This window comes from Phoca vitulina, unplaced genomic scaffold (assembly GCF_004348235.1).
Source record: "Phoca vitulina isolate PV1807 unplaced genomic scaffold, GSC_HSeal_1.0 scaffold8, whole genome shotgun sequence".
NCBI classification, from domain to species: domain Eukaryota; kingdom Metazoa; phylum Chordata; class Mammalia; order Carnivora; family Phocidae; genus Phoca; species Phoca vitulina.
Genome location: NW_022589711.1, coordinates 12,189,580 through 12,204,902, shown reverse-complemented (window position 1 = coordinate 12,204,902; position 15,323 = coordinate 12,189,580). Strand labels below are relative to the sequence as shown.

General features: G+C 33.3%; 1 protein-coding gene across 2 annotated transcripts in view; it reads left to right on the top strand.

Annotated features, from left to right (window-relative positions):
- The window catches only part of GBE1 (1,4-alpha-glucan branching enzyme 1), a 275,317-nt gene that overhangs the window by 180,829 nt on the left and 79,165 nt on the right, over nucleotides 1-15,323 (top strand). For both annotated transcript variants that reach the window (XM_032406324.1, XM_032406325.1), the window contains exons 8-10: nucleotides 4,739-4,854; nucleotides 8,919-9,046; nucleotides 13,595-13,693. In XM_032406324.1, the coding sequence (XP_032262215.1) occupies nucleotides 4,739-4,854; nucleotides 8,919-9,046; nucleotides 13,595-13,693 (343 nt within the window). The remainder of the gene's footprint in view (nucleotides 1-4,738; nucleotides 4,855-8,918; nucleotides 9,047-13,594; nucleotides 13,694-15,323) is intronic.

Here is a 15,323-nt window from a genome sequence, read left to right as displayed (position 1 = left end):
GAATTGTGTAAGACTGTTGAATCACAGACCTGTACCTCTGAAACAAATAATGCATTATATGTTAAGAAAAAAAAAAAGAAGAAGATAGCAGGAGGGTAAGAATGAAGGGGGGGAAATCGGAGGGGGAGATGAACCATGAGAGACGATGGACTCTGAAAAACAAACTGAGGGTTCTAGAGGGGAGGGGGGTGGGAGGATGGGTTAGCCTGGTGATGGGTATTAAAGAGGGCACGTTCTGCATGGAGCACTGGGTGTTATGCACAAACAATGAATCATGGAACACTACATCAAAAACTAATGATGTAATGTATGGTGACTAACATAACAATACAAATTAAATAAATAAATATACCTAACACACACACACACACAAAGAAGTAGTTTTTTCCAATAACCTATAGTTAAGTATTTGATAATTGTATAATAAATGTTGGGCTGTGCTTCCTGCAGAAAGAGTTAGTACAGCACAATTATGACCGCTATTCTTAGAAATGCCTGCTTGCAAGATTGGCCCCTACCTAGCCGTTGGGGACTTGGGTATAGAGAGGGTTCTCACCATTCCCGGGACTGAAAACAGTTTCTCACTGCACCTAAACACTTCATACAGGCCATATATCTTACACTGAACACCCAGTTTCCTTCTGGGAATCTAGGTTTTGATATGTGTCAAGGCAGAGGACACCCAGTCCCCAGCCTCCAATGAAATCACTAGGAACTGCGTTTCTAATGAGTTTCCCTGGTAGACATTTCACAGGTGTCGTGACAGTTTGTCGTTGGAAGGATTAAGTGCGACTCCGTCAGGAGAGGACTCTTGGAAGCTTGTGTCTAGACTCCTGAACTTTGCTCCATCCATGTGCTTTTTCTTTTGTTTATTTTGCTTTTTATCCTTTTGCTATAATAAATCATACCCATGATCACAACTATATGTTGAATCCTGTCTGTCCTATTAGTGAATCACTGAACCTGGAGGTTCTGGTGGACCCCTGGCATAGCTTTCCTCTTATAATTTAAGTTCAGTGATCTGGGGTAAATAATATTTATATAATACTTAAATAAACTGTCTATATTCAGTTGGATGTTTACCTAGTGTAAGAAGAAAAGGGGGCGGGGAGCTACATCTTCATTCCAATGACAATATAAACACTCTATGACCTACTATTTTTCAGCTTTGGGTTCTGGTTCGTGTCCCTGGAGGGTCTGGTCATTTTATAGACTCAGATCTCAGTCTTCCTGGTTCTCTGTCTTGTTAGAACTCTAAAGTTCTGATTTTATACAATCTGTGTTCTAAAGTTAGTTTAATCAGGATGCTGAGTTTACCAAGAGTGAATTAGTCCATCTAGATTTATCATGTAAGATGATAAGAGACACAAAATTGGGATCACAGAGATATTGAGAACATATTTATGAGTCTATTTTCCCCCTATTTCCTGCACAAATAGATCATTTTTTCTTAATAAAAGCTAATTATTTATAAAATATTACTTTTTTTTTTTTTAAAGATTTTATTTGACAGACGCTTAACGACTGAGCCATCCAGGTGCCCCTATAATAGTTGTTAAGCGTCTGCCTTCAGTTCGGGTCGTGGTCCCAGGGTCCTGGGATCGAGCCCCGCATCGGGCTCCCTGCTCTGCAAGAAGCCTGCTTCTCCCTCTCCCACTCCCCCCTCTGCTTGTGTTCCCTCTCTTGCTGTGTCTCTGTCAAATAAATAAATAAAATCTTTAAAAAAAATTACTCTTACAAGTCTAATTGTTGTTATTGTTGTTGTTACTTAACTCCTCTTAATAGCCAAGTTTTAGGAAATGTATATAACCAGAGAATGAATATTTTTAACTTTTGCTTTTCATTTGCTGCTGCCAACTTTAAAATTTTAGGTCTGATTTTTTTTTCCTTGAATGTATTTCCTGAGATTTTGTTATGAAAAATGTAACTTTCTATATTTTATTTCTTTACTGTTTTTGTTCTAGATAGTTTGGTCTCCTATAAAATTTTGTATATCTCTTTTCTGTCTCTACAGATAACACATCTAGTTTATGCTTCATCCATGATTTATAAAACATTATAAAATAAATTATTTTGAAAGCTCTACAAGTTTGATTTATTCCTGTCAGTTTAATCTTGTGGTGATTTTGTCCCCCCCAGGATTGTTGATGTTGTTTAAACATTGTTTCAAGTTAAGAGCATTTCAAACTCTAACATATAGAATTTATTATTTTCTTAACCCATTAGATTTTTTTAATTTAGATGCTCCATTGTCATTGTTGTTTCTTTTCAGATTATCACAGGAAATTCCTTTTCTGTTTATCCATGCCAGGAATCTGTCTACTCATATAGTCACAGCTAAATATGTCTTTTTCTTTTAATGTGTTATACCTTTTTTGGTCAAGAAGAGAACAGATTAAATATTGTAGTAATAGGAATGACTAGGCCATTAATAATGCTGCCCATAATCATCAACTAAATGATATTGTGCAATGCTTTCTTTTCAGTTATTAAATTCACATCATCCCCCTTTTTTGTTTTTATTGGATTGCACTATCATTGGCTCTTTTTTTTTCTTTTATCTTTGTAGAAATTAGGACACAGTTCTTACATTTAAACCTGTGTGTAGTCTGCCTAGGAAACATTCAGTCCGTAATATTTGTATTAGAAGTTGATAGCAACTCTCCACAAGCCCAAGCTGGTGGTATAAAGGAGTATAAGGCTGGTATTAGAAAATGTGCAGTGGCAGGGACTGCGAAGAGTTTAGGAGGTCCATGTTCTATCTGTAGGCATTCAAAGTGAGAATTGGAAGTACTCTGCAAGGTAAACAAAACAGTGGTGCACGGCACATTAGGCCCAGAGACCTTTTGTAATCTCTTACATACTCATATCTTCATATATCAACCCAACATATATAGTATTTAAATAGGTTTTGTTCCTACTCTGGGGTATTTTTGACTAAAAATATCTTTCCATTTACCTTTCAGAAGTAAAATGTACATTACCAGTTGAATAGCCAAATGAGAAAAGTATGTCCTTTTCAAAATATTGTTTACAAAGGATTATTGATAGGGAAGTTTCTTCATGTCTTCTTTCTGGAGTACTCCTATAGCGACTTTGTTAAAAAAGTATAGACATGCTTCTGTTCTATTTTGCTGTGAACCAAAATGGCTCTAAAAAAAATGAGCTTTTGGGGCGCCTGGGTGGCTCAGTTGGTTAAGCGACTGCCTTCGGCTCAGGTCATGATCCTGGAGTCCCGGGATCGAGTCCCGCATCAGGCTCCCTGCTCAGCAGGGAGTCTGCTTCTCCCTCTCCCGCTCCCCCCTCTTGTGCTCTTTCTCTCTCTCAAATAAATAAATAAATAAAATCTTTAAAAAAAAAAATGAGCTTTTTAATTTAAATGAAACCTCGAAAAATGTATCGATATTAGAAAGTCCTATACAAAATAGAGTAATTTTGATTATGTTTGGTTGTGGAATACCTCTTTGTTTTTATTAATTTCTTTTTGTTAAACAGGTTTTTTTTCCTTAACCCCCAAATGAATATGCATTCATAGAAACATTAGCAAATTCTACCTTCATCATGGCTTGGAACTAGAATCTAAAACCTCCTCACTACCTTTTCAGAACTACTGGATTGCTTGTATTTCTGTTTTTTCATTTTTTTTTTTTTAATTTCAGTAAGTTTGCAAAACTCAAAAAGTAACTTATTTAAAGCAGTTAATTACTAACAACTCATCTTTCCCCAAAGTTTGGATTTACTCTTCTGAAGTTGATTGTGATGGCTTAATATCCACTTATATCAGATTGTTCTTGAATATATGGAAGGTTTAAAAAAAAATACATAAATTTTAACTGGGTTAAAGATTTGTGTTCACTATAACTGCTTTGTCATTAAACTAAATGAGGTATTAAAGTCTTAAAACCAGAGTTATAATAAGATAGAGAACTCAACCATAACTGTATGGCTAAAGAAAATACTAACTGACGATGCCTTCTTGTCAATTGTCCGAAATAGGCTTGTTTCGTGTGGCGTTTTTAATTGAGTTATAACAGTTCTTTGTTTTCATTCTGTTTTTATGGATGTACGACTCTTTAACTTGTAAAACTTGTTACTTTATTACTCATGTGTGTTTTAGTAATTAGGTTTCTTTTCCTTTACCCTCACAAAATGCAATAGTCTAGTAAATGTAATATTGGTTATCATGTGGTTGACTTTAAGTCTCTTTTTAAAATTTTTTATTCTAAATGTATGTTTGAAATTGTAGAATGAGGAAATATTTTAAGCAAACATGGGAGGTAGTTTTTCTAATGATAATGAAATTATATTTTCTAAAAGGAGGAGCTATGTAACTATGGTTATGTTGCATGAAAAATCTTAATGAAAATTTAGAGATCAGTAACAGATTTTTTCATTGCTGTTGCTGTAAGCAATACTATGTAGTAATCATTGTATGATTGCTGAGGACACAGCATTGAATAAGAGAGTCCCTGCACTTTGGACCCAATTTACATACTTTTTCTCAGTTTTTCTTAGATATTAAGTGATTTTGCAACCAAAGAAATTTAATAATCTCTTAGAATGAATTTCATCAAACAAATGTGATAAATAATAGTTTTCTGGTTTTTGTATATTTCATTGAGCATCATGATCCCTACGATATTTATAATTATAATTAATACTCTTAGCAAACAATATATAACAATCAAAGAAACCACTATAAACAATGCGTTTAAGTATATTTTTTCTAACGTTTTAGCTGGGAAGTTTTAAGATTCCTTCTGTCAAACATAAGATGGTGGTTAGAAGAATATGGCTTTGATGGATTTCGTTTTGATGGTGTTACATCCATGCTCTATCATCACCATGGAATGGGTAGGTAGCCTAATATATTACAGATGCAACTAATGATTTCATTTTTTTTCTTTACTGGAATATTAAAACCAGGTTTAGAGTTCTGTTAAAGAGTTGCAATGACTATTATTGTTGGCTTGATTTTTATTAGTTTCACTGTGTATTTCCTTTCTCTAGTGACTTCTGATCTTTTTGGCAAGAGGTTGGATATAATTACATTTTATAAGTAAATAAACAATAATGCTTTTCTTTGAAATATATCTACTTAATAATATGCTATCCTTAATGTGTAGCTTTCCTTTAAAAATGTTTTATTTTTTTAAATTTTTTTCTATTCAAATATAACATGCAATGTTAGATTAGTTTCAAGTATACAAAAGTAAAGATTCCACAATTCTGTACATTACTCAGTGCTCATCACTGTAAGTGTATACTTAATCCCGTTCACCTATTTCATCCACCCCCACACCCACCTCCCCTCTGGCAACCATCAGTTTATTCTGCATATTTAAGAGTCTGGTTTTTTGTTTGTCTCTTTTTTCTTTGTTCATTTGATTTGTTTCTTAAATTTCACATATGAGTGAAGTCATATGGTGTTTGTCTTTCTCTGACTGACTTATTTCACTTAGCATTATACTCTTTAGACCCACCCATGTTGTTGCACATGGCAAGATTTCATTCTTTTTTATGGCTGAGTAATATTCCATTGTATATATAATCACAGCTTCTTTATCTGGTCATCTCTGGATGGACACTTGGGTTGCTTCCATATCTTGGTTATTATAAATAATGCTGCAATAAACATAGGGGTGCATATATCTTTTAAATTAGTGTTTTTGTATTCTTTGGCTAAATACCCAGTAACGGAATTACTGGATCATATCGTAGTTCTATTTTTAATTTTGGAGGGGGCCTCCATACTGTTTTCCACAGTGGCTGCACCAATTTATATTCCTGCCCACAGTGTACAAGGGTTCCTTTTTCTCCACATTCTTGCTAACACTTGTTATTTCTTGTGTTTTTTCTTTTAGCCATTCTGACAGGTATGAGGTGATATCTCATTGTGGTTTTGGTTGGTATTTCCTTGATGATGAGTGATGTTGACCATCTTTTCATGTGTCTGCTGGCTGTCTGTATGTTTTCTTCAAAATAATGTTTATTCATGTCCTCTGCCCATTTTTAATCAGATTATTTGTTTTTTTGATGTTAAGTTGTATAAGTTCTTTATATATTTTGGATGTTAACTTCTCAGATACATCATTTGCATATATCTTCTCCCATTCAGTAGGTTGCCTTTTTGTTTGTTAACGATTTCCTTCACTGTGCAAAAGCCTTTTATTTTGGTATAGTCCCAGTAGTTTAATTTTGCTTTTGTTTTCCTCGCCAAAAAAGACCTAGCTAGAAAAATGTCTGGCTGATGTCAAAGAGAGTACTGCCTATGTTTTCTTCTAGAAATTTTATGGCATCAGGTCTCACATTTAGGTCTTTAATCTATTTTGAGTTTATTTTTGTGTATGATCTAAGAAAGGGGTCCAGTTTCATTTTTTGCCTGTTGCTGTCCAGTTTGCCCAGCACCATTTGTTGAAGAGACTGTCTTTTTCCCAATGTATATTCTTGCCTTCTTTGTCATAGATTAATTGACCATAAAATTGTGGGTTTATTTCTGGGCTCTCTATTCTGTTCCATTTATCTATGTGTCTATTTTTGTGCCAGTACTATTGTGTTTTAATTACTACAGCTTTGTGGTAGATCTTGAAATGTGAGATCGTGATACTTCCAGTTTTGTTTTCCTTTTTCAAGGTTGCTTTGGCCATATGGGGTATTTCACGGTTTTGTGCAATTTAGGGTTACGTGTTCTAGTTCTGTGAAAACTACTGTTGGTATTTTGATAGGAATTTTATTGAATCTGTAGATTACTTTGGATAGTATAGACATTTTCACAATACTGGTTCTCCCAGTCCATCAGCATGGAATAGCTTTCCATTTGTTTGTATCATCTTTAATTTTTCCCATCAGTGTTTTATAGTTTTCAGAGTACAGGTATTTCACCTCCTTGATCAAGTTCATTCCTAGGTATTTTATTCTTGTTGGTGCAATAGTAAATGGGATTGTTTTCTTAATTTCTCCTTCTATTCACATTAGTATATAGAAACTCAACAGATTCCTGTATATTAATTTTGTATCTTGCAATTTTACTAAGTCCATGTATCAGTTCTAATAGTTTTTGGTAGAATCTTTAGGGTTTTCTGTATATAGTATCATGTCATCTGCAAATAGTAAAAATGGTGAAAAACTGAGAGCTTTTCCTCTAAGATCAGGAACTAGACATGGATGTCCGCTCTCACCACTTTTATTCAACTGGAAGTCCTAGCCAAAGAAATAAAATGTTTTTAAGCCAACCATTTATCAGAGCACCTATAGGATGTGAACGTGACAGCAATTGCAATGAGAAATAAATAACAAAAAAAAATAAATGCGAACCTTTGTGAATGTGTAGGTCCCTTTGCATATTAAACACTGATGAAAATATGTATATTTTAAATATAGATGTTCACAGTTAAAATTAAATTATAAATTAATTTGTAATTAACAACATTGATCAGAGATCTTCAGTTTAAAAATTGTTCAAAGAAGTAGGATCACGGAATCCTAATTCCTCAGTAGATAATATGGTGATTAATTATTATTTTTTAAAGGCCAAATATTTACCAGCAACAACCAATCTGAAAAAGGGACTTCAAACTGTAAATCTTGAAAAGCAGCTGCCAAGGAAAGAAGCTATATTCAAACATCCTGCTAACTGCTCTTAATCATGGTCTGCCCCCATGAAATGTTCCTAGAAAAGAAGTTGTATCTATAAAACATGACAGGTTTCACTGATATCTTCCAGTTTAGAGAGAAGCTAACTTAAGGGATGAACAAGGAAAGCATGGCAAAGGTCAAGAAAGAGCCTCTCCTAGATCACAACACCTGCATACCCCTGTAGAACCTCTCTCTGCTGAGGGCTTGGTATTTTCCAAGGAATTGTGGAGTTAGGGAAATGAAAAAAAATCAGATAAAGCAATTAACATCAAGACACAAAGTATTCAATTTATAAAATTGAGTGATAAAGAGAAGTTCAGCAGGTGACAGAAAGAAAAAGAAATTTACCTGTGTGGATGAAAACAGTGGCTGAACTCATACTTTTCTCTTGCCAACAGCAATGTATAAAAAATTCTGGGGAAGCAAAATCTGACTCAAGAATTTGATAATTGAATTGCCATTCAGGTATTAAATTGAAAGAGCTTGAGGAATAAAACTTCTATAATTATATTTGAAAATATCATTTAGTGATGGGATCCAGGAAACTGAAAAAAAAAAAAAAGTGAGTCAAAATAAAAAAAAACTTGTTATAGGGAAACAGAGAGAAAAGGCATGTATTGGGCACTAATTTGAATTAATTAAAAATAAGTAAAGAATTCAAGAAATCAAAAGTAAGTAGTATAACTTCCATAAGTGCTATGTTCTGTAAGCAACCAAAATTAGGATGTGAGGGAAGAGAAGGTAGAAGTAAGTTGGAGGATGTTAAAATCTTTTCGTCATCATAGGAAATCTGTATTGCATAAATTGAAGCACATATTTAAAATAACATAAACACTATGTCTCAATGTTATGATGGTTTTCATATTTGCTTTTCTTCAAAGGGACCTAATAGGAACCAGCTAACATTAACATCTTGACATGAGAAAAAATGTATCTAAAAATTGAAATATAGAATTTGGTATCATTTCATTTTTTTTTGCTTTAAAATTATGTTAAAATTAAATTAAAATTTTCAGTTGGAGTGCTTTGTTTACTTTTGAAAAAAAATAAATTGCAGGATTGTCTGAATTCCAGATGTTTGCTATGGAGTGCTTTTCTAAGATAGAACATATATTTGCTGATGATAATATTACATGGTATTGAGGCTCATTACACTTTGCTATGTATTACACTTTGCTATGATAACAAAACTGATCTCAATAAACTAATTGGTGGGAGCCTTCGTGCTAAGTTAAGGCTTGCATGTTAAAATAATGCATCCATATTGATTTTCTGTTCTCTAGGTCAAGGTTTTTCGGGTGATTACCATGAATATTTTGGACTTCAAGTAGATGAAGATGCCTTGATTTATCTCATGTTGGCAAATCATTTGATTCACACGTTGTATCCAGATTCTATAACAGTAGCTGAGGTAAAGCCATAATGATCTCTACCCTCTGACCCCCTTTAGTATAGAACATTCTGTCACAGCATACAGTATTTTAATGATTAATCTCATGTTGTCAATAATTGCATAAGCGAAATTATGCTGTGACTATAGTGCAGCTGTCTTGTATGGGTGGCACATTATTTAGAATGCAGTGTTTTCTTATTAGGAGATAGTGTGCACTAATTACTTGTCATCATTTCATTGTTACAGAAGAAAATGCCAGTGGTTAGAAAGTAAAATATCCTAATCAGTGGACAGGTCCTTCCTCCATGAGACCTTCAACGGAGAAAAGAATTGAATATTAATGTGTGTCTGGTTTTTTTTATTTATTTATTTTTTCTTTTCTGGTTTAATCATTAGAGATGGCATGGCTCGCTGCCTGCAAGCTTCTCTGAAGTCTCTCTTGTTCTGATGCGATTACCTTTCTTGTTTACGTTATTGCTCTTGGATTGCCAAATGTTCACTAGTTATTCATGATTACTGAAGGTTCATGATTAACTGTCCCAAAGCTGCACTGTAATGATATAATTCGGTATATGCATAATTGACAATTCCCCTCTTGGTGATAAATGTGATAAATTAAGAAGTTTGTTAAATGCTTATGCTAATTTAGATTTAGTTCTAAAATCCCTCTGGTTTTCTGAGTCCTCTTACTAGAAATTATTATTAAAATTGAATTTAGTATGTTAAAACTGTTCTGTACAAAGTGTAGTGGTTGGCATATGAAAATAGCAAGAAGATCGTTAAAAGAGTCAGAGTTCAGTTGTATTTGCACATTGTTGGCATTTAGTTCATGGGAATGAAATGCAGTAGTGACGGTCTCCTTTCTGTGGTATTTATTATTTGCATAGACTTTTTTCTATCCATCTTTTCTCAAAACCCTGACTCTTCAACTAGATGGAATGATTTCCTTGTTTATCTTTGAATAGAGAACAGTTCCTTTCTTTAGACATTTTGTCTTCTAAATATATTCTAGGAACAGAGCAATGGACCCTAAATTTCTAGAATAAATTCTAACACAGATTTTTTAAAAACACAATTATAATAACATTTTGATAAACCTGTATTATTCTACACTATCTACCTGTCTACATTTGGTCATATCTGATAAATCTTGCTAATACTTGTGCTAATTACTTTATGTGCCAAGTATCTTTTAATGTCAGAGTGTATTTTAAACTTATTTTGTCTTTTATATGAATTTATTTTATCTGTCAAACATCAAAAAACTTTGTCAATTATATTTATGACAATTCAAAGCAGAGACAGTATAAATGAAAAGTTACTACAAACAATGATAGTACAAATCAAAAGTGGGTACTGGAAAAAAAGCAATTATTTAATACATGAAACTTAAAATTGTTACATTGATCTTTCCGTTCATTTCAAGTAAAATAGTTTCATGATCTAGAGAGCCCTTGTCTGATTATCAGTGTTTCTACCAATGAAACTTTGAGACTTTAGCCTACTTTATATTACTTGGTTTTAGATTTTTTTTAACAAGATGTGTCTTCAATTTATTCTACTTAAATTGAAAACTACTTCAATTTCAGTACATCACTTTTCTGTCTAGTGGGAGTCTCTTCAAAATGTGAAATTGATCCTCATGAACTTTTTTTTTAAGAAAGGAACGTGGTGTAACAAATAAGTAATGTAATTTATATAAAGTCCGATAGTAGAAATTTAAATTTATTTATGACAGTTACTAAAATTGAAGACTTTTTTTTCCTAGAATGTATCTACCATTTCCCATAGTTCTATTTGCTATATTAATTAAAAGTATTTTTTGATTGAGGTTTTCTCCCCCTTTTGGAATAGTCGTAAGATATCCTTAGATACTAAAAAATAAAACTACTTCAACTTTATTTTGAACACATGGTTATTTTTATATGCTATGTTGGTAGGTATTGACTTTTTTACATTTAAAGTATATTTATTTTAGTGGCCTTTGTGTTTACTTTTTTTTTCCTTTTAAGATTTTAAAAGGAAAAGGAAAAGGATAGTCATAACTCTTCTCTTCCAAAAGATAGCTACAAATATCTCATGTGCATTAATGGAGTAGCTTTCTAGGATTCAGATTTAGGAGTCAAGACCAATTGGTGTCCAAATGTTTTTCTTAGCATATTCTATTTCCTATCAAAGTATTCCTAAAACTATCTTTAGAACAAATCTAGAATGTGCCTTAAGGTTTCCTGAGAAAATTATCTTGATCTTTAATACCAGCCTATCACCAGTCTTAGGAAAACTTAGTCTCATGAAAACTCTTCTGGGGAAGTTATTTTGTCTATAATTCAGTGCCTAACACGAGTGCCTGGTATTTAATACATATTCAACCAATGTTTATAAGGAACCAAACTAAATGCCTACTATAATAGTGAAAATATGACATATTATAAGATATAACCTTTTAGTTTTTTTTCTGTTAAGCATTCATCCTTTCACTTTTTTGTCCCTTTTTTCAGTTATAAACTATGAAGTACTATGTAGAAATAAGATATTATTGACAAATACTTCATTTTCTAACAGATATATTCCACTATGCATTATATTTAAATGTATCTCTCTTTCATTAGAAAACAATAAATTATTTTAGAAGTCCAAAGAGGTCATATATTTCTTTTTTTACCAGCTTTTCTGTGTGAAGAGTTTGGGGATAGTGTTGTATATGAAGAAGTATTTGAGTTAAGTTTCAGAGAGCTCAGAGTATGTGATAGTCTTTCATAGAAAGTAAGGATAATAATGCAAGGAAGAGTTTGGGGCAGTGACGCACATAGAAGAGTTTGTGACAAGCACAGGGAAGAGTAAATATTCCAAAGTGAATGATGTATTTAGTACTTGAAATATAATAGTAGAAATTATGGTGGAAAGCTATAGGGTCTCTCCGTTGCGTTTTCTGTGTACTTCAGTTAACAATTACAACAACTACATCACATTATCATTTCATGATAATAAGTGTGTATATGTTTAGTTAGGTTCTATTTATAAGGAAGTTATATGAAGGTCAGATATTATGTCTTATTTATCTTTAAATTCCTGACAGCACCTTTATTCATTCACTCACAAAATGGTATTGAGTTCCTGCTTTATGCCAAGTACTCTTATACTACTCTGAATTCTTGGCATATATCAGTGAACAGCAAAACCCACAAAACCCTTGTCCCATGGATCTCACATTCTAACAGAAAGTAAGGAGGCAAATAATCAAATAGGAAATTATATTGTTAATACTTAAAGTATGATTGTTGAATTGAATCTTTAGCTAAAGAAGTTGAGTTTTTAGTTATTGGCTATTGGAAGCTATTGATGGGCAGTGATAGGGCACTGTCTCATAAGATGTTAATTTGGGGGGCACCTGGGTGGCTCAGTTGGTTAAGCGCCCAACTCTTGATTTTGGCTCAGGTCATGATCTCGGGGTCATGAGATCGAGCCCGGTGTTGGGCTCCACACTCAGTGGGGAGTCTGCTTTCCCCTCTTTCTCTCTCTCTCTCCTCCCCTTCACTCTCTGTTCCCCCACTTGTGCTCTTGCTCTCTCTCTCTAAAATAAATAAATCTTTAAAAAATATATTAATTTGGCAGCAGTTAGAATGAAGGGAAACTGGAGATGGGGAATTCCATTTGGAAGCATAGTGCTCTAAGCAAGGAGTAATGAATATTAAATAAGACAGTGGCTATAGAAATGGAGCAAGGGAAAAGGATTTATTTGAAAGATGTTGTAGAGTTAGAATTGCTAATATGTGACTTATATTTCACCATAGTTGCTGGTATAATATATTTTGCTACATCTGGATCCTTATACCATCTTTTTCTTATGTGTTTATTTGATTATCAGTAATAATCTAGTGGTGGCATGACAGAGAAGGAAGACACTCTCTTGAAGGTCCTGACATCTGAGTCCTGACTCTACTCTTGAGAAACATCTCTTTAGAGATCCCTTCACCCGAGTGAGCTTCAGTTTCTGTAGTTTCTAGATGAAGAGGAACCACCAGATAACCTTAAGACCCATTTCAAGTGTAGCTGACTATACTGAAAGCCATCTTATTGCTTCATACTTAATGTACTAAGTCTTTTTCTATCTCATCAGAAGTTAGGTCCTCACAAAATACACTCCTTGCCAGTACTGTATGCGAAGAGAATAAGTACAACAGATATATGCCACATGTATTTTTGTGTTTGATGAAAGCAATAGCAAAATGTTCATACATTAGCACAAAAATAAGTCTAAGAAACTATGTTTTGGCAGTAATCATCTTACTCTTTTGTGTTCTCTATCTTGTGATACTAAGGAAAAGAAAAATAAAATCCCCTCATGAGATTGAAGTTGTCCTGCATTGAAAAGCATTACACAAAATGTTAGTGGGAAATGAGATATGCTGTCTTGGTTGTAACTACTTTTACAATTCTGCTGCCCAAACACTCCAAAAATATATGCTCCCATTTACTGTTTTTATTTATTGGCCCAGAATTTACTGTCAAAAATATAGTAAGAATCTGAGCAATGTGAATTGATAATGCTGATGTATTTTGTTGCAGGATGTATCAGGAATGCCAGCTGTCTGTTCTCCGATTTCCCAGGGAGGGGTTGGCTTTGACTATCGATTAGCCATGGCAATTCCAGATAAATGGATCCAGGTAAGATTTCATGCAATTTTTTTTTTTCCTGTAAATACTCTGTATTATGTTGGTTTATTTCTTATTTCTTTGATTTATTTCTTAATTTGTGGTAATTAGTTACAAATATTATAATTATTATAACTGAAGTATTAAATTTTCCCACTAGTGTGTTGATTCTTGTGCTTTTTAATAAGGTACTTCACAAACTTCTAAAAGTTCTAGTTTAAAGTATTCATACTTGAGTTATTCAGATAAGGGGAAAATATTAATATAACTTTAGCTGTGTACATGGAATTTTGCATTATCAGTGCAGTTTTATGAAACTTCAGTGCTCTATATTTAAGACACATTAAACATCATCAAGGCATCCATTTCTGCCTCCAAATCATCAATGTAGAAGTTATTCCTTAATTCCCAGTACTTGCTTCATAGCATGTTTCTTCCTCAATAGATTTGGATTCGTCCATTCCTTTACTTAACATTTAGAAATCCTTACCATGTGTCAAGCAGTAGGGATGAATAATTGTACATGACACCTTGCACATAATTTGTAATACAATTTTATTAAGTTTAATAACATTTAAGTACCTTGGATTATATTTTGTTTTATTTAATATTTGCCTAAAAGACCAATGTTGTTACATAGACTTAGATTTGACATAGAACATTTTTGAGTGGCTATGTCCATAATCATAGGCTGAATATGTGTAAGAAGTCAGCTATGTCTCGAATAACCATAGCCTTCTGATGAGCCCTTTGGTACAGACATGAACTGGGGCCATGACATCACAGGGACAGACCCGTTGAACTTTGCATAGAAAAACCATGGAGCCCCCTCTGAAGGAAGTGGTTACTATAATCCTGTCTTAACTTTCTTTCCTGTGCCCCCAGGCAATTTGTGCAATGCACAGCTGTGACATTAAATCTTTAGCAACATAATTTCTGCTTCTCCATTTATAATGATTCCTTAGACATTGTCAAGTTAAAAAAGCAAATGTTTTCCAGAGATGATTAGACTCAGAAATCAAAGAAACAAATATGTATTCTAGCTTTAACACCTGGGAAAGTTGCTTTATATCTGTCATTTAAAAAAATGCTGTGGTCTTCAGTTTTCTCACCTTGGTTTAAGGGTCTTTACCCACCATCTTTTAGGATTTCTAATTTTCCACGCAAACTTTTTTTTCCTTCACGAATGCCAAATCTTCCTTTTTTCACCTCCTACTGGAAAGCCTTCACCAGTTTTTGTGCAGATTCAAGAATATTTCAAGGTGTACATCAACCTATAATTATAGCCCACAGTGGGATATTTCCTTCTCTGAACAATGATGACAGTTTTAAAAGAAAGAATTAATTTAACTTATGAAACATTTTAGTACCTTGTATGCTCAAGGTACTGTACTAGTCAGTACCTCATAAGAATGGAAAAATATATTGTCCCATGTATAGGATATGACCATCGTGTCTTCTTAGATCGTGAATTCTCTAAAGGCACATGTCATTTTCTATTTTATATAATTATTTAAAAATCTTTGCATCACCGAAGTGGTTAATAAGACAAGAGACAGTTAAAACAATATTTTTTAAAAACTCAGTGATTTCCCCTACTTATGTAATTTGTGCATTTAAAAAGATAATACCATAAACAACT